The sequence below is a fragment of the Protomyctophum parallelum genome (assembly GCF_964188405.1).
Source record: "Protomyctophum parallelum genome assembly, chromosome: 21".
NCBI classification, from domain to species: Eukaryota; Metazoa; Chordata; class Actinopteri; order Myctophiformes; family Myctophidae; genus Protomyctophum; species Protomyctophum parallelum.
In genome coordinates, this window is record NC_139713.1 from 31,779,237 (window position 1) to 31,800,445 (window position 21,209).

The 21,209-nt window shown below is 42.1% G+C and overlaps 1 protein-coding gene across 1 annotated transcript in view; it reads right to left on the reverse strand.

Annotated features, from left to right (window-relative positions):
- Positions 1-2,094: 2,094 nt before the first annotated feature.
- Positions 2,095-21,209, reverse strand: part of astn2 (astrotactin 2) — a gene marked incomplete at its 5' end in the record, with an annotated part of 505,571 nt that continues 486,456 nt past the window's right edge. Inside the window, 3 exons of the mRNA XM_083793933.1 lie at positions 2,095-2,347; positions 7,097-7,280; positions 8,798-8,898. Of these exons, the coding sequence (XP_083650059.1) occupies positions 2,098-2,347; positions 7,097-7,280; positions 8,798-8,898 (535 nt within the window). The 3' untranslated portion in view covers positions 2,095-2,097. The remainder of the gene's footprint in view (positions 2,348-7,096; positions 7,281-8,797; positions 8,899-21,209) is intronic.

Here is a 21,209-nt window from a genome sequence, read left to right on the forward strand (position 1 = left end):
ATCGCATCCGGGGAAAATACATCTGACGGATGTTCCGGCCCGACACTTCCGCCGATACCGTCTCTGCCTTAGGTTGTGTCCCGGCTTTTCTCTTCGCAGATGAGTAAGGCTGGGACCGAGGCTAGGTGCGGGGAGGAGAGACGGCGGGTTTAAAAAATAAAAAATAAATACAAATTATGTCACCAGACCTTTAAAGGAATACTCAGGATTTTAATGATGTTTTCCCAACCATTAACCTTTGTTCTCATCCCTGAACCTTATCACATGTACATTCAGTTTGCCTCCACTAACCACTGGTTCTGATGTGAGGAGATTTGTGTATGTGTGTGTGTGTGTGTGTGTGTGTGTGTGTGTGTGTGTGTGTGTGTGTGTGCGTGCGTGCTTTGTGCTCACATCAGAACAATGAGATCTAGGTTCAAAATTGGCAAAGGTTCCCTTTGAGCCCATTAAAACTGGGAAAGCATCTGTGTCCTTTTTAGATGTTTGCGTTGGCTATTCAAAAATAGCAGATGTACAAACTGTACAAACTGACTTAAGGACCCTTTCTGGACTTTTCAGAAATGTTTCACAAATAGCAGATGTACAAGCTTGTCGCATGGCACGAAGTGACGCGCTATGGTCTTGTACATCTGTGAATAGCCCACGTGAAAAATCTAAAATGAGACACCTGATGAAGTGCAGAGCGATAAGATGTCCACATCCAACATGTATGTTATAACCAAGGCCACAGTATCAGGTTACAGGCATATTAAATACATAGAAAAAAATATATAACAAATAAATAAATAAATAAAATTGACAGGTTTCAATCTGGTGGGTACTGTAGTGTAGGTATGTCCTCAAACCCTGCTAGTCATTTAAAGTGTTTAATCTAGTGATACTGTAGATCTAAATTTAAAACTAATTCTAAACTTGGTTTAAGTTAAGATACATGGCTGAGTTAAGATTAAAACAAAAAACCCAAGCAACTATTTGTGGCATACAGCAAAAGGAAAGGACTGTACATCGTTATAAACAAGAAGTGATATCTTCAAGAGTATAATTACAAATTAAATGGAAAACTATGAAGAAAAGGCTATTTTAAAGGCTATGGCAAAACAAATGTAACTATTTTTGATCATTGTTTTTGCTTGGTCTTGGCATAATACGCTGTTTAAATTTAGTTCCACTTTTAAGTTCAGAGAGATCGATTCCAAAATATCTCTCAAATCTGTGTTTTGGATAGTCAGTGTCGCCTACAAAACCTGGTGGCAATATGTAGTGCTTATTAGATCTGTTAACTTTGCTTCAGATGTTTGATTGTGTTGTGTGTGTGTGTGTGTGTGTGTGTGTGTGTGTGTGTGTGTGTGTGTGTGTGTGTGTGTGTGTGTGTGTGTGTGTGTGTGTGTGTGTGTGTGTGTGTGTGTGTGTGTGCGCGTGCGTGCGCGTGTGTGTGCGCGCGTGCGTGCGTGCGCGCTCCGAGGAAGTCTCTTTTTTAAAGCACCACGAAGGAACTACAATATTACATTCAGTGTTTATTTTTCTTTCTTTCTTTTTTCTTTTTTTAAGTCAACCCCTTTTCTCTGAACGATAATTTACATATTCAAACTGCACTGTTTCATATTTGAATGTTTATCCCCCCGTCCCAAATTTTAATAAAAGTAGGCCACACAAAAAATACATCTCCCCCCCCCCCCCCACCCCAAGTAGCTATTACACAATGTCCAGTGACTTCGGAGGTTCTTCTGGGCTCTCCTGGTCTTTTTCCAAAAACATTACCAGTCATTTGGAGAGACACCTGCCAGCTGCAGTGTGTTAGCGATGATGAGGCGGTACATTGATCAGTGTCATCTTGCCCGGGAGGAAGGAGCAACAACACGTGCGGCCTTCAGGTCTTCCGAAACTCAAAGTTCTTTTAATCTGCCATTTCACAAAATGGTTTGCTTTACGGGGGGAGCGCCATCTCCTCGAGAGTGTAACATGAAACCAAATGGGTCCAGGCATTCGGTTTCATTTTAAGCTCTCAAGGAGATGGCGCTCCTCCCGTAAAGCAAACCAATTTTTTGCTCCTTTCATTAAAGAACTGTATAATTACTAAAGTAACCTCTAGGCCTCGTCTCATCGGAGCTTGGTGTTGCCGTACGTGTTGCGCTGCACGGAGATGAGCTTCTCCATGCAGGCGATGCGTGTCTCATGCAAGGAGCCGTGCCAGACGCCGCCGCCGCTGCTGGGGGGGCGGACACCCTCCTCGCTCCGGCAGTGCACATACGCCATGGTGTCGGTGCGGCTCTGGATGTAGGCGCTGCGCAGCAGCGCACGGCAGTAGCGGCTAATCCTCTCCACCCTGCGCAGGATCAGGTGAGCTTTCCTGTGGAAGAAGGAGGAGGAGACAAAGGCCACGAGGAATCCACGTCAGACAGTGTTGATTTCGTCGACTGCAGCTATGGCGAAAAATGCCTTTTTTTTTTCCACAGATGAATAGCTAAATAGAAACTAAGCTATGATGGCTAAAAGTAAATATTTTGACAATTATGTCAAAAAATATAAACTAGACTAAAATGTTAGGGGTCTTGAAGCGAAACGTTTTGGGAACCACCACTGCATGCGCTGTAGAAACGTTATACTGTAACGTGAGCGATGCCATAGACTGGTCAGTGGTGGTCAGCATTCATTCTGTAGAAACGTTATACTGTACGTGAGCGATGCCATAGACTGGTCAGTGGTGGTCAGCATTCATTCTGTAGAAACGTTATACTGTAACGTGAGCGATGCCATAGACTGGTCAGTGGTGGTCAGCATTCATTCTGTAGAAACGTTATACTGTAACGTGAGCGATGCCATAGACTGGTCAGTGGTGGTCAGCATTCATTCCCAGATCCCTCTTGGGAGCCACGCAGTCATTAGACCCCGTCTTGCTCTCTCGCGCCGTGTGCCACGCATAAATGTGTGTTGCATCACAACCCTGATGGGATGGGGTTTCCCAGCCCCGAAGGATGACGTAATAGCATTGTGGATATACGGTATAGTCAATAGCTGTATCCCCTGCTGCATAGACAGCTGAAAGCACTATACATTAAGCCAGATTGAAGTGGAGAAGCTACCAGTCCATGTGCATAATGCACGCATGCATGCGCGCACGCACGCCCAACATGCAAAACACTTTCAAGCCTAATATCGTTGCTGTCGGGCCAAAACCTTGTATGTCCAAAACCGTTCCTTTTATTTATTAAAAAATAATAATACTGTGAAATAGCGAAAATAGGCAATCTACAAGCTCAGGTTGAGAGCTTGTAGATCCCATGCTGTTTCCGCACCAAGGTTTTTCCGACCGACAGCAACAACATTCTGTATCCTATAGAGCAGGGGTCTTCAACAGGGGGTTCGGGGACAGGTCTTCAGGGTTACTACAAGGGGGTCCGCGGGCCGCCAAATCATTTTAAACTTTGAGGGATTTTTTTAATTGACTGTACTGGAGTATTTCCAATGTTCTATATTTTACTTCTACTCCACTACATGTCGGGGGCAAATATTATATTAATATTAATATATATAATACTCCACTACGAGTTTAGTTTCTATTTCCTTGGAGCCAGCCTTGGAGCCAGAGATAGATAGATAGATAGATAGATAGATAGATAGATAGATAGATAGATAGATAGATAGATAGATAGATAGATAGATAGATAGATAGATAGATAGATAGATAGATAGATAGATAGATAGATAGATAGATAGATAGATAGATAGATAGATAGATAGATAAATGTGCCTGTGACCCTAATGCCTTGCTAAACTGCATGTGGGTTCTTAAAATTGTAAGTGTAGGTTGATAATCAATGGGAAGTAATCAGTTACAACTTACAACAGAAACAATGCAACAAGCCTGTGGCAACCAGGATGGGAAACTTGGATTTGTACTTTTGAAACATTTAAAATGACGATGCAGTACAAAATAATAGTGCTGCCGCCATGCCATGATTTAGTATACTACAGTAAGTTGTCGATTATGTTTAATACAGAAATTGTCTTTTTCATTTCTTTTATTCTGTTTTTGAGGTACATAAAACGGTCTTAAAGGTAATTAAATTGTCACTTTACTGTGAACGGGGGACCCACTGTCCACAGGTTGAGAATCAGTGTGTTTCAGTGTAATAACTCCGTTGGTCAGTTGTAGGTATTTTCAGGCTATATGCTCCATGGAAGGAGTTGCTGAGTGCTGACTATGCATTGCGTTTCAAATGGCCATTCTGTTACCTTTTAAAAGGCACCACCGATAGAAACGGATCATAAATTACACCAATGAGGCCAAGCCCTGCCAACTTCAGGCAGTAAATAACTCCCAGTCGCTCATCCAAATGCTTTCCCTACGCACTTCCCTACGCACTCCCTACGCTTCTGAGATGTATAAAAACAATGCCATGCTAGCAGACTATATGTCGTCCAGTGTAAAAAACGCAAAAGCAATGTCATGCAAAACTATGCTGTTCAATGTAAAAACCATAAAGAAATGCCATGCATCACTATGTCATCAAATGTAAAACATATAAAGGCGTTACGTTACATTATGTCGTCCAATGAAATGTATGCAACTAGACTGTAACCTAGAAAAAGTGCAGCTCGGAGCATAGGTCAGGTAGGTCATTGTGGGCCGGCAATGTTTGGAATTCATGCAGTCATTATAGAGGTAAGTGGTTATCTGTAGAAGTTGAGGGATTAATGAAAATGTGTAGGAGAAATGTTAAAAAATATATGTTTTGCAAAAACTTGAAAACTTGAAAATGGTGACATTTCTTCCTCTGCCTTCGGCGGCAATCGGCAACAGCATTTCTACATTATATAAATGTAAATATTATAATACAGACACGACAACATAACTCAAGTGTAGCGATAATAACCAGAACCTTAAATATAGCAATGAATTAAAAACCTTAAAATAAAACTTGTGAGTGAATAAATGATAAACCTTGAAATAAAACCTTGACCCAGAGTGCTCTGCCAGTGCATATATTTTACACCTGGCTGCAACCATTAGCTTTCTCCTTGAGGGCACTCACTGTCCAGTGGGCAGAACACTGTGCTGCCACTTTGATAGATGCATAAAATAATGATAATAATGACACTATACAGTAGCTCTGGCCAGTGGCGGAAGAAGTACTCACATTTTTGTACTCTACCACAGGGGGTGAGCAACTTTGATGATGGAGAGGCCCACGATATTTCCACATTCACTACAGACTGAGGGCCACATTGCATATTTATATTGAAAATATTTCTGTTCAAAAGTAGGCGATCTACAAGCTCAAAACGCGTTACTTGTAGATCAGCTATTTTTGCAATATTTCCGTTGAAATGCTGAATATTAGTTTTGCTATTTTTGAATTGGAATCCTGAAAAGTAACCTTTTTATTTAATTTAAAATGCATTTAGTTATAGTTATGTTGACTTAATGAACTAAACAAATACACATAAATTGGGCACAAAAAAAGACAATAACATTTTAATACTAGTAATTAATTAAGCTATAGATATATAGACTGAAGTAATTAAAGCGGGTCATGTTTGGAACAGCTCAACAGCTCAACAAAGTTTGCTGTCAAAATCAACACTGCCCTGGAACCCCCTCAAGTCCTACTTATTGTGCGTGTGAAAATATTTGGGGCCATCGGAGCAGTGGCCATCTCCAACGCCTCCCCCCCCCCCCCAAAAAAAAAAACATTCCACCATTTATTGTGCGGCCGCAGGCCTTTACAGGTAACCAGAGAAGTGGCTTTTTATGAATGAATATTATGGCCTCCATATACAAACAAGCGCCTTCCTTTATTCACTGCTACCCTTGTGGTGCCAGCGCTTGGAGCCCTGCGCCTTCGTTAAGGCCCAAAGACCCACAGCTGGCTCACTGGAGAACAGTCCTTCGTTTGCCGTCGGGACAGAAACCTCATATCTCCATATTTTAACTTCAGTTTTTTTGTTTGAGTATCGCGGCAAAAAGAAAAGGCAAACAATGTATGTATGTGAAAGTGTCTTTGAGTTCTATGAATATTGTATAAGTATTAACAAGAGAGCGTTTGACTAAATTGGATCCAATGGAAAATCCTGCAAAGTAACCGTCTTGGACATATGAGGTTATACTGCCCGACAGTGACACCTTGCAAAAACAAGGCCATCATTTTGTAGACTTAGCACTTGTTTGGTCCAGTGACCAAACGGCTCTAGAAATAATGAAAAAAAAAATATGAAAAAAGGTAAATGAGAGGAAATAAAAACACGGGATGAACTTGAGCAAATGAATGAAAATATATTGCGATGCCATGTGGCTTCTTTTATGAGATGTATGCTCTTATGAGATGGTACTCCAATGGAACAAAACTCGTCATGATTGGTTGGATGCCAACATGCCCCTAACCCCCCCCCCCCCCCACACACACACACACACACACACACACACACACACACACACTCTCCTCGCAAGGCGCAGACAGACCCTTCTCGTTTTATGGGGCAAGGATTTGCAGCGAAAGCCTAAACCAATATTTTGCTGTCCAGAATTATTGCTGACCATGGTGTTTGTGTGTGTGTGTGTGTGTGTGTGTGCGTGCATGCATGCATGCGTGCGTGCGTGCGTACAGTATGCCGTGTTTCCTTGCCTGTGAAAAAGGTGTGATCCACCTACCAGTATGTAGCAATATACAGTAACTTCACACCGCCTAGACACCATTATGGATTTTAACCACTTTGTTGACCGGAGTCCCTCATGGCCAGGAAGGGCGAGATCAAAAATAATTGTTGTGGCGTAAAAGTACAATATTTGCCAAGTAGTGGAGTGTAGAAAAGTAAAAGTATACAGAACATCGGGGGGGAAACACCAGTAAAGCAGAAGTACCTCAAAAACGTACTTGATACCAGAGTCCGATTCTAAAAAAAAACACCTTCTAAAAACCTATCCTAAGTTTTCTGAAAACCTTAAAATTCTGTATCCTTCAAAATGTATAGCAATACATATATATATATATATATATATGAGACACAGAGCATACACAGCATCCCGATTCAAAGGTATAAAACAAGTACAGTACTTGAGTAAATGTACTTCCCACTACTGGTTAAAAGCACTCCTCACCTGGGGCCCAGCTCGTCCTCACTGCGCCAGACAAAGTCTCCAAACTTCTCGTAGTGGGAGTTGTAGTGATGCTGCACTCGATAGAGCAAAGGGGGCGGGACCTCCATCAGTGTGTTGTAGGCCGTCTGCTGCTCTTTGCCGCTGGTGTAGCCGTTGTACAGGTTGTACACTTTGTCGGCTATCTCTGCAGAGAGAGCGAGAGAGAGAGAGAGAGAGAGAGAGGGACAGAGAGAGAGAGAGAGAGAGAGCACTATACAACAGCAGTTCTCAAAGTGGGGTGGGGGGTGGTTCCTGGGAGTCCCCAAGCAGCAATTAACAGTAGTTAAAGTAGAATTCCGGACAAGCCGTTTTCTTACAGAATTCTTATAATGTTATATCCATTAACCAAGCACGGCTCTGTACACAGACTCTGTACACAGAGTTTTGTCCTAAATGGGCTTTCGTAAAAGGCGAACCGCCAATAAACCCATCCTAACTATAAGAACAGTGAGGGCCTCTCAAGCTATATGCCCGTCCATCTAGACGTGTGTTGCACAATATAGATAAGTGTTTTCGTGTTCACAACCATACATTAAACTGGCGTCCCAGTTTTGGGCTCATCATTATAGGTAGATTTACTCAATATTGTAAAAAAAAGCCGGTGCCCGGCTGTAGAGCACAGAGTCGGTCACGATGGACGTTGGAGATCCATGCCCCACCCGGATATGCATAAGCTCCATAGAGCCTGTTCAGGGGCCCTGTCCAGAGCCCGGGCAGAGGCCCGGACAACTATTGGTCTGACCGACTTCACACTATTCAAAAAATAGCAAATCTGCAAGCTTGTGGCAAGTCACGGTACGTCTGCTATTCTTGAACGATTCTGAAAAATAAAGTTTTTTTTTTTTGAAAAGTTGATTCATCGGGGGCGGGGCAAAAAAAAAAACGAACTAACTAAGATTTTAATTAGAACAACAATATAAAAATAAATAAATAACCTTTTTTTTTCTTTAAAAAGATACCGACATACTTGATAGGAACTTTCAATAAACTTGGAAGAAGATGATGCAGTTACTTATTTTGTAATGCTAAATTGTGAGACTGAACCCAAAGACTCCTATACAGTCTGGTTATTTGGAAGGGTTTGGAGGAATTCCACATCCGACATTCAAAGTTCAGCTACTTGATAGAAACCTCACTGAAGCAGTAAATAAATAATGAACAGGTTTAATTGACTGATCATTAAAATAAACATGCAGAGGCATACAGCACCCAGCTGCCCAATGCCTGCTGTGCTGCTTGTTTTCTCTGTTTTTGTTCTTGTTTGAGCGGTGCCCCATATTTGAGACGTATTGGAGTGGCGCTCCAATACGCAGTTTGTGTGTGTGTGTGTGTGTGTGTGTGTGTGTGTGTGTGTGTGTGTCCATTTCAGCACGGACAGCTGCAGTAGCGCTCTGTGACCTGGGGTGGCACTGTTGAGCGGCTAGCGCTGTGTGACCTGGGGTTTTCCCTAGAGTTCAGTACAGTACCTATAACAATAACAGCATAGTTGCACCGCTCACACAGATGTGATTTTTTTTAAATTAAATCTATTAACTGTTGCAGCCCCAGTTAGCAGGCGTGAAAAGTGACTAAGTACATTCACTTAAGTACTGTACTTTACTTGAGCATTTACGATATCCAATACTTTTACTTCTGCTCCACTACTACCAGTTAGTAGCCTACCTTCTGCTCGACTATCGTCCACCATTGGACAAGATGTCCTCACCGAGACAAAGCTGGACTCAGAGCGACTGCCTCGGCTGTCCACTGCATGGAGAGTAAACCTGAGAGAGAGACAGAGAGAGTGAGAGAGAGAGACAGAGAGAGTGAGAGAGAGAGAGAGAGAGACAGATAGAGAGAGAGTGTGAGAGAGGGAGAGAAAGAGAGAGAGAGAGGGAGAGAATTTTAGGGCATGGGCATCTCAAGCTATTATGCCTGTCCATCTAGACGTGTGTTGCACAATATAGACAAGTAAGACACGCAAACGCGGGAAGCGAACGCAGCTCGTAAATTGCAATAACAACAATTACGTACTTTTTTTTCCTTTGTTTTCTACTGTGTGTGTGTGTGTGGTTGTGTGTGTGTGTGTGTGTGTGTGTGTGTGTGTGTGTGTGTGTGTGTGTGTGTGTGTGTGTGTGTGTGTGTGTGTGTGTGTGTGTGTGTGTGTGTGTGTGCTACAGCTGCGCCCTCTGGTGGCGGGTGGGTGGTGTCACAGCGGGACAGACAGACACACAGACATGATCTGCAGGGTCTCATAGTTAGTGCTCACTGGTTCGCAATCACTGCGTTCGCAATAAATGTTTTCGTGTTCACAACCATACATTAAAATGGCGTCCCAGTTTAGAGCACAGAGTCGGTCATGATGGACGTTGGAGATCCATGCCCCACCCGGATATGCATAAGCTCCATAGAGCCTGTTCAGGGGCCCTGTCCAGAGCCCGGGCAGAGGCCTGGACAACCATGGGTCCGACCGACTTCACACAGGGCACCGCACTCCCTGCGGGGGTGTGGAATGCGTGTGGTGAATTTGAAGTCGGTGAGGCAAACGGTTCTCGAGTTACGTGCATTACAGACGTACAGACAGACAGACGTACTGAGACTTGGTGCATTTATAGGAAAATAAAATATGAAATTGTCAAAAGTAGCATAAACACAAGCGATGCGACACGTTGTGTGAGCTTGTAGATCTTCAATTTTCGCTATCTTTGAAATCGGATGTAAGCGATTTAGGGTCCCGGTTTGAGTTTTAGAAAATGTGGTCACTCTTAAGGCCTAGCCTGAAGCCCCTTTTGAATATATGACCCGTGAGTAAGGAGCTCAGGAGGTAGTGGGATTAGCACATGCTGGGGAGGAAGTCAAGGTATTAACAGTAAACTATGATAACATAATGTGGAAATGCCATACACCAGGTTTTCTTGTGTTCCAAGCTGGACCTCATTACCGCCCCTTTATACCCAGAAAGATAAGATACAGAGGGACCATGGGCCAACAGGTCATGGTGCTGTATAGGGCCTGTAGGCCTATAATATGGGCCCAAACTGTTCTGAATATGGCTCTGATGGCGCCATAGAGGTTGCGGGTTTGAATCTTTGTCAGGCATCTATGCAAACACAATTGGGGGATGCCAGGTGGGGATTTATCATTGCATGTATACTCCTACGGGCTGGGGGCAGCACCTGTCAGCGGGGAGTATTGGGCAGGTGCAGTAGGACGAAGACCTTATATGTCCTCCCGGTGGGGGCTCCTCACTGGCAGGTGAGTCAGTGGGATATAGCAGTGTCAACACAGAAATGTGTGTGGGGAGGAATTCGATGGCATAATGACTAAAGTGGGGAGAAAAAAGGGGTACAAAATAATTGGCTATTCACTACACAGAGGTGATAAGCATACAACTAACTACAAAGCGCATATCTCCACCAGGCGGGGTTGTCTACAAAGTCGGGGGTTGCAGCCATCTCAAGGAAGCTGTGGGGGGGACTTTTCAACATGTACAGTTGATTGGCTGTTCATGTATGGTGTTTTGGTAAAAAGAAATAGGCCCTCCCTCTAAATGTGGATTGATTGTAGGGGTCGAGAGTAATAGGCTGGTATTGCGGCACTATGAGACCTATTAAAAAAAAACTACTGGCCTACTGGCCAAAAATAAAATGTTGCAGATAAATCCAGCAGTGTCTGAGATTAGTTAGACAGACACACAGACAGACAAACGGTCAAAGACATCATCTCCAGGCGACAAGGTCCCCCCATTCATAAATAATACAGTACATATTTCACACTAACATCAAGGGTGAACGTATCAACTGAGCTTTAATGTCTCAGCAGAATTTGTGCTGACTCGCCACTGGGGAACGTCAAATAACCAAGAAACAACCCACTGTTTAAAAACCACTATCAATACTTCTGACTGAGTTACAAAAGAGCAGCTGAGAGTACATTTTATTTTACATGACATTTATATGAAAATGAGCATGGATAAAAAAAAATCACGAGTAGGCAGATTTCTCTTTTGCTCCATCACAAAATGATATCTCTTTTTTCTTCCTGCTCTTGGCTCTCATTGGTTGCGTCTCACTCCTTCTCTGTCTTTTGTTTTGAGGGAGCATGTTCCGATGCCGCCAAGTGATTGTTTTGTTTGTAATATGGCCTGTTTGGACATTGTTCGCATAGTTTGTCCACTCTTGTTATTCAGTGGGGTGGATGCGGCATTCCCCAAGAACCTCACAAAAGACACAGAGGCCGCGAGACCCGTCCTGACTGCCTCGCCGACTCCTTTGCCCATCAAAACAATGCCGGCACATAACAGTCACATTGTTTAAATTATGTGGCCACATAACTGGCAGTCGGATAAAAAGGGGTCTGGGAGTAGGGAGGGCAGGAGGGATATTTATCAGGGCAATTTGTTCGAGTTTAGTTTGGGACCCCGGATGTGGGTCCGTCAGTCCATTGTTGCCGATTTTTGGTTGGTTATAAAGGGGCTGGCATCAATGGCAGGTACTTTTCCCTTCCTCTGCCCCTAATTACACTGCTATTATGTATTAAAGCCCTCTGTGCTCTGAAATTAAGCCTTTCAAAGACTGAATGGGAGATTTACATTCGGTATGGTAATGAAACACAGAGAGAGAAAGAACGAGAAGGACAAAGCACTCATTATGGGAGAAATGAGACATCAACAGAATAGATATTTGGGAAGGGGGGGGGGGGGGGGGGTATGAGCATGACCACAAAAAGGTATTTTGGCAAGGGTTCGGATCCCACTATGTTCACACTACTCCCACGGGAGATGACAACTTTTGATGATGATTTTTATCCGGCACACACGCGCATGTGCGCACACGCGCGCGCACAAACACAGGGGCACTGCGGGGGGCTGAGTGGCGTGGCGGACAGACAGGGAGTCTGCGGTGGTGTTTGAGTGAGCTCACTACTGGCACTAGGCGGTGATAAGGATCGCCTGGGAGAACAAAGGAACCATCCGCGGTCTGGCCCTGCCGCGAGAATGTCAAAACATCCACTAACACAACTGGCAAAACACACAATCTCCCCACCGACACACACACACACACACACACACACACACACACAGACACAAACGCACGCACACACGCGCAGTCAGAAATACAGATACACGCACACTCTCTCTCAGTTCCGTCTATCCTTTGCTGTCTCCAATTCCTCTCTCTCTCTCTCTCTCTCTCTCTCTCTCCCTCTCTCTCTATCTCTCTCTTCTATTCCAAGCCCTGTCTGACTGCAACCTGGTTGTTTGGAAGTGGATTGGTTTTGTTCGTGTGCCACAGTTTTGAAAGCTCAGCAAACAATGGGGGTGGACAAATGGCGCACTAATGTTTGTGTAAATTAACAATGTTACCATTAAAGTAACCATTGTTGTCTAATTTAACGAGACAGCGGAGAGATGGAAAGAAATGGAAGATGGATGGAGAGGGAGAGTGGGAAGGGAGGGAGAGAGACAGGGAGGGGGGAGAGAGAGAGAGAGAGAGAGAGAGAGAGAGAGAGAGAGAGAGAGAGAGAGAGAGAGAGAGAGCATCAATTAGAGCAGCATTTCTGGCATGCTGAGAGAATGCTGGGCAGACTGGCATGCCTGCTCAATGACATCAGCGTTTTGGGCCCACATCAATTGAGCTGCTCCACAAATCAATCAAGGCCACCAGTTGAATATCATTCCTGAGCGATGGAGGAATGTGTGGCAGCCAGCCACAAAAACCCATTTCTGACTTGGATTTCAATACGGTACTTGGAACAGGGTGGTGACAAAGGACTTGCCCCCCACCCAAGAGTCCTTGAGGGGCTTACAGGGGGTCTCCAGCAAAAAGTAAAGAATGAATAACCCCTGCCGTGGTTTAGTTCTCAATAATGACCGGCTCGTAGTGATAGGACCAATTATGTAAACCTAACCTAGGTTGAAAATGAGTGAAGTATTCCTTCAAGTGGTCAGATGGGTAGGCCAAATGCATTTCCAGCAGTGGTGGAAAAAGTACTAAAATGTTTCACTTTTAATACAGTAAGTAAAAGTATCAACACTGCAATGTAGAAATACTCAAGTAAAAGTCCGGAATAGAGCACCGAAGTCCACGGGGTAATTTTTACTTCATTTGTACTTTTTGCATTGAAATCCCCATAGGGGAATTTTAGATCATGCGATTGAAAAATAAGCAAATCATCCCGGCCGTTTCACTCATAAGTAAGAATCAACTGACTGTGAGAAAACGCTAATGTTATTGCTGCTGAATTAGTTACATTTTAGCTAGAAACAGACTATCAAATATGAGGGACGGACTGGCATAAACAATACAGACACACCTCCCCTACAATTTTGCTGAGACAGTTTGTTTATTTTTGGACCACAATGCTTATATGAGACGATTTTGACCCCATGTTATTCTCCATAGAGAAAAGCTTTGATGAACCAGGGGATGAGCGAGTGACGTCAGGACTTCAGCGCTCTATTCAGAAGTGACTTGAGTCCACAAGTATTGGCATAAAAATATACTTAAAAGTACCAAAAGTAACCAACAGTACTCATTATTTGAGTGTCCCATTTCAAGTTTTCAAATGTAGCCTATGAAAATCCATTTAAAATAGAAGATCTACACGCTCACAAGGCGTCGCATCCGGCTAACATGGTTACGGTAATGTATGTTTTGTAATAATAATCAAAATCTACAAAGTAAAGTAACTAAAATTTGCCTCTGATATGTTCGAGTGTAGAAGTAAAATAAATTGAAAATTTACTTTAAAAAGTAAAGTATGAATACATCAACATTGTATTAAGTACAGCACTAGTACTTGAGTAAATGTACTTACAGTAGTAGTAACTTTCCACCACTGATTTCCAGGGTTGGGAACCAGTAGCTATTGAATATGTGTTACTTTGTGTCTTACATGTCAGGAGAAAGTGCAATACATCAGGCATATGACAGCAAATACTTACTTAATTGTTTTCTTGGCACTCTATCGACTTGACCACCCTGTTGTTGGTTATGCCACTTAAAATGATCTTACGGTGTCTGAAATGAATAGATTGCAATTTTAATCATGTGGGACAGCAAATGGTTTAGAAAGAAAAAATATCTCGGCTAGTGCTGTATCCGGTCATTAAAGCAAAATGGAATACAGCATTCTCAGTCCTAAATACATTTAATCAGACCAGTGTGTGTCCAGTGGAAACCTCGTATGAATCTGATCTCAGGTCAGAATGGGTTAAAAAGGGACATTGTTGAGTGCTGGCCTTTTCCTCTTTTCTTTTATCAGTGTATATCTGATAAAACACAGCTGTAAAGAATAGAGTATGCTACGGTCATGTGACTAAAATGTGACATTTATTTCTACCATAAAAACATCTAAAGTGTATTTCTGTTAACCACTTTCAGCTTGCTTCATTCATTCATTCATTCATTCATTCATTCACTATGTGGTTTTCCTCAAGCTCTTTCTTAACCCCTAATACAGCCATTGTGTCTGTTGATTCTATTGACATGTTCAACTTCAAAGCTTCTGATTCATAAAGGCTGAGACCAAATTAATTTGAATCCCAATCAACAACAAATATTCTGTTTTCCAAAAGGGAAAATATATTTTTGTATGAATTTAAGTTCAGTTAAATACATACAGAATGTGTTAATACTAAGAAGAGTGTCAAATACTCTATAGGTATGCCTATTGCCTATACATTATAATTGGTAAGAAAATGATATTGCCGTTTTCCATTTAGACTTTAAATTAATGACCAGACACAGAGCTAACTGAAAGATTTGGTGCAATTTGCAGTGGTATACCCTTGATTTCAATGTTGCTGCTAGTTCCGTTTTTCGAAAACATTTTGCTGTCGCTTACAATTAAAATGACGATCTACCGGTATTCATTTCAGACACTGTTATACAGAGCGACTTAATGTAAGATCCGAGTGAATGGCACGAACCCTGGTGAACCAACAACAGGCTATAGTCAAGTCCACAGAGTGCCAAGAAGACAATTAAGTGCTACAAAGTAAGTATTTGCTGTCATACGCCTGATGTATTGCACCTTACCTTCTCTTGGCGTACAAGACACAAAGTAACAAATATGCAACACGCCACCGATTCCCAGCACTTTCTGGATCCGTGCCCACTTGAAAATCTGGAAAGCGCTTGCAACCTTTTGCATGAACTCCTACCAATGTACCTTTTTTTGCAAACTGTTAACATATTCAATCAATCAAAATGTTCAGTCGGTCAGATGGGGGGGCCGTGTGCATTTTGTCCAAAGGACCACTTCACCCCTTTTGCAACCAGATCTTATTTTAATGATGTTTGGGACTCGGGAGACAACAAACACTTTCCTGGGGTTTTTATGTGGGTAATATGTGTTTTTAGATATTTTAGTATTTCAGTGTCTGTGATGTCATAGACACTGGTTTCACTTCCTTCCTGGACTACATGTTGTCTCAGTAAGACAGCCCTCCCCCTCTCCACAAGGTGGGGTGAGTGCACCAAAGCATTATGGTCGTTGTAGTAATCCAGCAATCGAGTCAAACCCTAGTCAAACACACAGACTGAGACTACATTATTCTTCATGAAGTGAAAATTTCAAATTGTGCTACGGTTATCTACTACAAATACTATTAACATTAACACAATCGTTGCTGGGATTCCTTCGAAATAGGAGCTCTGGGGTGCCAGAAAGACATGGCCGCTTTTACTCTGAATTTTGGTAGGGCTAATGGGGGGTACGCCCCCTAGAGGCCAATTTATTTTATCTTTGTGGTTGCCACTAGAACCAAAATGGTTCTATAGACCTTCACCTTCAAATTAGTAGTGAAAGTTAAACTTTTACATTTGTAAATGACAACTAAATTTAACATTGAGACGGAACCCCACTTACATTGAGTGACAATGAGTTTCTTCCAGTGGTGAAATGTCCCTTTAATTTTGTTGACCCAGGCTAAGAATAAAATATTGTTTAGTCAACTAAGACTAGACTAAGAAGACTAAACCATTTCAGATGACTAATAGGATTAAAACTAAATGGTGTGTTATTCAAAATAATAATAATAATAATAATAAACTTTATTTATATAGCACCTTTTTTTACAGTGTCACAAAGTGCTTAACAATATAAAAACAAGTGTTACATAACAATCAATAACAATCAAACAGTAGGCAGAATAAAATTACATTATCAAGGGAATTAAAAGCAAACATTGGTTATCGGTTTAAAAAGTCTTTCCTATAAAAGTGGGTCTTTAATTTAGTTAAAAAAATAGCCAAGGAGCTAATAGACCTCAGGTCAGATGGCAGGCTGTTCCAGAGCCTGGGAGCCCTGCTTGAAAAGGCCCTATCCCCCTTTGTCACCATTTTTGTTCTAGGCACCTCTAGTAGGGCTAAGGTAGAGGACCTTAATTGGCGGACAGGCTGGTGGGGTTAAGACTAAGACTAAAGGTGGTCTTTAGACGAGGATGGAAAACACAACAAAGTGAAAACACATTCCAGAGTGGAAATCTTTGAGAACATAATATGATTATTAATTAATTATAAAATAATAAAATTAATAATTATTTAATTAACGACACTTTTATTCTGAAAGCAAGGATGTCTTAAATTTGCTAGCTCTCAAACAGGAAGTTCTAGATTTGCCAAAAAGACGGAGCCGTGTTGCGCAGGGTTGCGTGAAGGGGTTCTTCTTCTTGTACGTGGGTGACTGGTCTATTTGGCAGTCCGTTACCGCCACCTAGCGACATTATAGTGTTTTCATAAAGTGTTCGTTCTCGTGTAAATGGTCGATAAAAATGAGAACGCAACGGGACTTAAAAATGAACAAATCTGTGACATTTCAGGATTCAATTAAAAAAAATAGCAAAAGTAGCAGATCTACAAGCTCAAAACGTGTCGACTCGCGTTTAGGGTTGCACGGTAGGCTACTTTTGATGCTTTTGCGTGACACTGTCACTGTAGTATGATCAATTAGGGCTTTGATTAATGAAAACAATTAAAAAGTTAACTACTACAACAATAACTATAGGCTACATTTGCAGTGGTTGGATAGGGTTTTCTATTGAGACATGGACTACAGGTTGACAAGTAGCACTGCCTGAAGCTCATAGTTACTTTCGAGAGTGGTAGAAGTTTGTCCTGGTTCAAATCCTGCATATAGGGCATGAAGAATTGCAGCGAATTAAACAAAATTTGATACATCTCTGAGTGAGTTTCAACACTTTTCTTTTCTGCAAACAATGTGTAAATTCAGTCAGTGTTGTTTCCTGCATAGAATGATTGGAATGATAGGAATGATGGGAATGCTTTAACCACACTTAATTTCCTCATCTGTGACACACAATCCACATATTATTATACAGACATAGTCAAATCAAATGTGTTAATCTAACTCCAAAAGTGTACAAATTGACTCCCAAGGGGCCCATGTTTTGTATGTTTAAGTTTATTGTGACTGTTTATGATTGTGTAAATGTCTCAACCCTTGCGTCCATAATTTGAGTAAATAATTCAGCAATATTACACGAGAGGGTGTGTGTTACTGTCATTAATGGCACGCCTGCATTGCTGCAAACACAACAAGTTAAAATATGGAGACAAGAGGTGTCTGCTCCGACACAGCAACGATATGGATGTGGTTAAACATTGATGGAATTCCAACACTAGGAAAGGTGACAATGATGCCTTGATGCCTATACCTGTACCTTTCTAAGTTCTGTGGAATAATAAAGGGTTTGTCCTTCAATCTAATCTCAGAAACATCTATATACCACGGTAGTTAAAACCAAGCCTCTTGTTCATTGATATTTCCCAGCGCATCCACACGCTTAGTTTGAGATAGTGCTCCTGGCATACCTTGATGTTTTCTCCTGGCAATGTATTTGATCCACTACCAATTTCCTCTGCTGTATAGGCCGTTGCTTCGGTCCAAGCATGAAACCAGGCATCCATGACCCTGACATAGCTTCCCTGCACTATGTCACTGTGTCCAAGGGCAGCTCACTAAACTTCTTCCTACTCCTACACCATCATTGGGAGTCATACAATATTTATACAAATTGATATGAAGTTTTCCAGGAACTTTGGAGAAGTATTTAGTATTTGTTTCCTTTTTTTCCCCTCCTGTGGGTGTAAACTACAGAGCTGGTGTAATTAGGGCATAATGCAACATCTCGTAAGTCACAACCAGAACCTGGGTCATGTCAGGTTTATCCTGTTTTAAAAAGTTATTTCACTGTGATTTATTTTGCGGGCCTCTATGGAGCCCTCTATTTCTGGCTTGAACTCCACCCAACCCCAAACCTCTTGAGAGAAACCTTTGAGCATTAGCCGAAAATAGCAGATCTACAAGCTTGTAGTGTAGATTGTCTACTTTTGGCAAAGAGGTTTGGCGTACAGGGGGAGAAAAAAGAGCAGACCATGTACCAAGCCGAAGTTCAATCTTACAAAGAATTGAGGGTTTAAGTGGTTACAAGTCTGAAAACCATCCAATATGTGGTGGGGGTCCCTTCATATCTCTCTCTCTCTCTTCCCCCCCTAATGGATCCTTGGCCTGAAAAGTGTTGGGGTAATATATAAACATTTAGGCCTTAACTTAACTTTTCTACTAACATCCAACGTGTACAGAATTATGATCCTACTGGGAACACCTGAATGTACATGAATATGGGCTACATGAAGTTTTAAAGCATTCTGTATGCAACGCCAAGGATGATTTTTATGTTCAAAAAATTATAATTACATGACTTAGCTTAGACATCGGTAATAGCTAAAACTCTGTGGGCTTTGAAGAAAAACAGCCTCAAGCCATCAATCTTCTATATTGTACAACTTTTCCATTTAGCTCATCGGAACTTATCGCAGCTATCAAAATGTTGTGATGATAATACCTTTGTTGCTACAGTGATAATGACACCATGCGTAAATATTACAACACGGCAATGTCGTTTTGCAAGTGATAGGTTGAGCGAGTGAGTGAGTGACATATTACGTATACATTATCGCGGTGCAAGATGCTACATCCGGACAGAGGCCTGAGCTGTGTCCATTGGCACCGCTTTCAAGGAGAACGGAGTGACGTGTTCCCATTATGCCACTAAAGCCCCCTGATAACCCTCCCTCCACTTGTGACGAGGTGTGGACCATTGCTGCCAAGTCTGCTTATTAGAAGCAAATCTGGGCTTAATCCACAGATTAATTTAACATACAAAGTTTGTACTACAGATAGCTTCCTCCGGTGTAAACCATCAAATGCAAAAGTTGCAATAAACAGATTGAATTATATACACCAGTAAATAAATAAATACATAAATATACAGTTAATACAGATTAACAAAGACAGCAAAACAGCACCAGTCAAACCGTACATATCCATAACGCCCCGTCACAGCAAGCCAATCTAATCAACGTTCCAGCAGAACTCTGAACTATGGACCCATACCTTCCAAAACGTATTGGAGGAGCCACTTAATGAGAATCCAACCCAATATTCATTGGCTATCTGAAAATTATTAAAAAGCCTCTGTCCATACAGAGTTGTGTTGGGGGGGGGTTGCTGGGAAAGGAAGCACCAGGGCCATAGCAGCCTTGGAAAGATCAAGTGCAAAGCCAACACTAGTGGAGCGCTCTTATCAGCCTCCTGATTAGGACGGACAGAGTTGGACCGTGTGGAGGTGTGCCCTCCGACGCAGCGCCGACGTAAATTGCATTCTTATCATGAGAACAACAAGGCTGCGGGTGCTGCCTTAACACAGATAACAGCGCTGCGGGGTTACCACGAGCCATGCTACGTCTCCCCTCGCACGTCTGTGGAAACACACGCTTTCAAGTTTCGCAGTGTACTAAAGTTAACTGTAACCCCCCCCCCAGCACCACTCGCACACACACACACGCACGCACGTGCTTGCCGGGCACATTTCCAGCGTTGTGAAACTCGGGTTATAGGAATGTGGAATTCCTCACCTCACCTAGTCTGGCTCTGATTTCTCTGGTTTGTATACGGTTTTGCCTGGAGGCTCTCTCCACTGAACCTATACCAATTCCACCACCTTTTTTTTTTAACACACACGTGCACACACACAAGTAGGCTACTGTATGCGTATGTGTAGCAGGACAGATTTCCTGAACCATCGACACACACTTTCAGAGCTGCAGGGACCGGTTTTCCAAAACAAAACCCAGAGGAGGCATTCAATAAAAGATGACCATGATGAGCACAGAACACTTTTATGCTGTCCACCAGTTGACGTAATAGCTCAGAGAAGACAGTGGGCTCTCCCTTACAACCTATGGCAACCATCCATGTTATTCCCACGGTCCAACTGTGTTGATTTTGCCGATTAATGCTATGACAAAAAAAATCTGACTGACAAAAACTAAATGGAAGCTAAATGAAAACTAAGCTATAATGACTAAAAGTGAGACTAAATATATTGACAATTTCGTCAACAACTAGATGTTACTAGAAGTCATTTTACCCTTGGTTGCATGCTGAAAATAGCCGATCTACAAGCTCACAATGTGTCGTGCTGCGTTGTGACTCATGAGCTTGTAGATTGTCTATTTTCAGCGTGTAAAATCAGTCATTGCGGCGGCATCAAGGCCGAAATACATTTTAGTCGACTAAATAAACTGTAGATTTAGTCGACTAAAATATTATATTTAGTCGACTAAAACTAGACACTAAAACATTCCAGGTGACTAAAATGAAGTGTGAAATAAAGTGTGAAAACTATTCAAGAGACTATGACTAAAACTAAAATTGCTGTCAAAATCAACACTGCCATATACACACCACAGCGATCTTGCCATATAGGTTAATGGCAGGGTGGTAAGTGGTAACTAGCTGCAATTTGCCATTGACAGCTCATTCATCCAAACAGAAAAGTTCTATCTAATTGTATTAAACAACGTCAAACTCACCAACATTGCAGCTGTACAGAAAGCTTGAATTATCCTCTATCTGCAAAGTGTTTGTTTCATACAAATCCAGTGTAGACATGTGAGCTACTTGCTAAGTTGCTGTCCTTGCAGGTGATTATTTTGTTGGTGTGTTTGGAAATGCTTGTTGCATATCACTCAACGGTAGGGGTGTGCCAAAATATCATTATCGC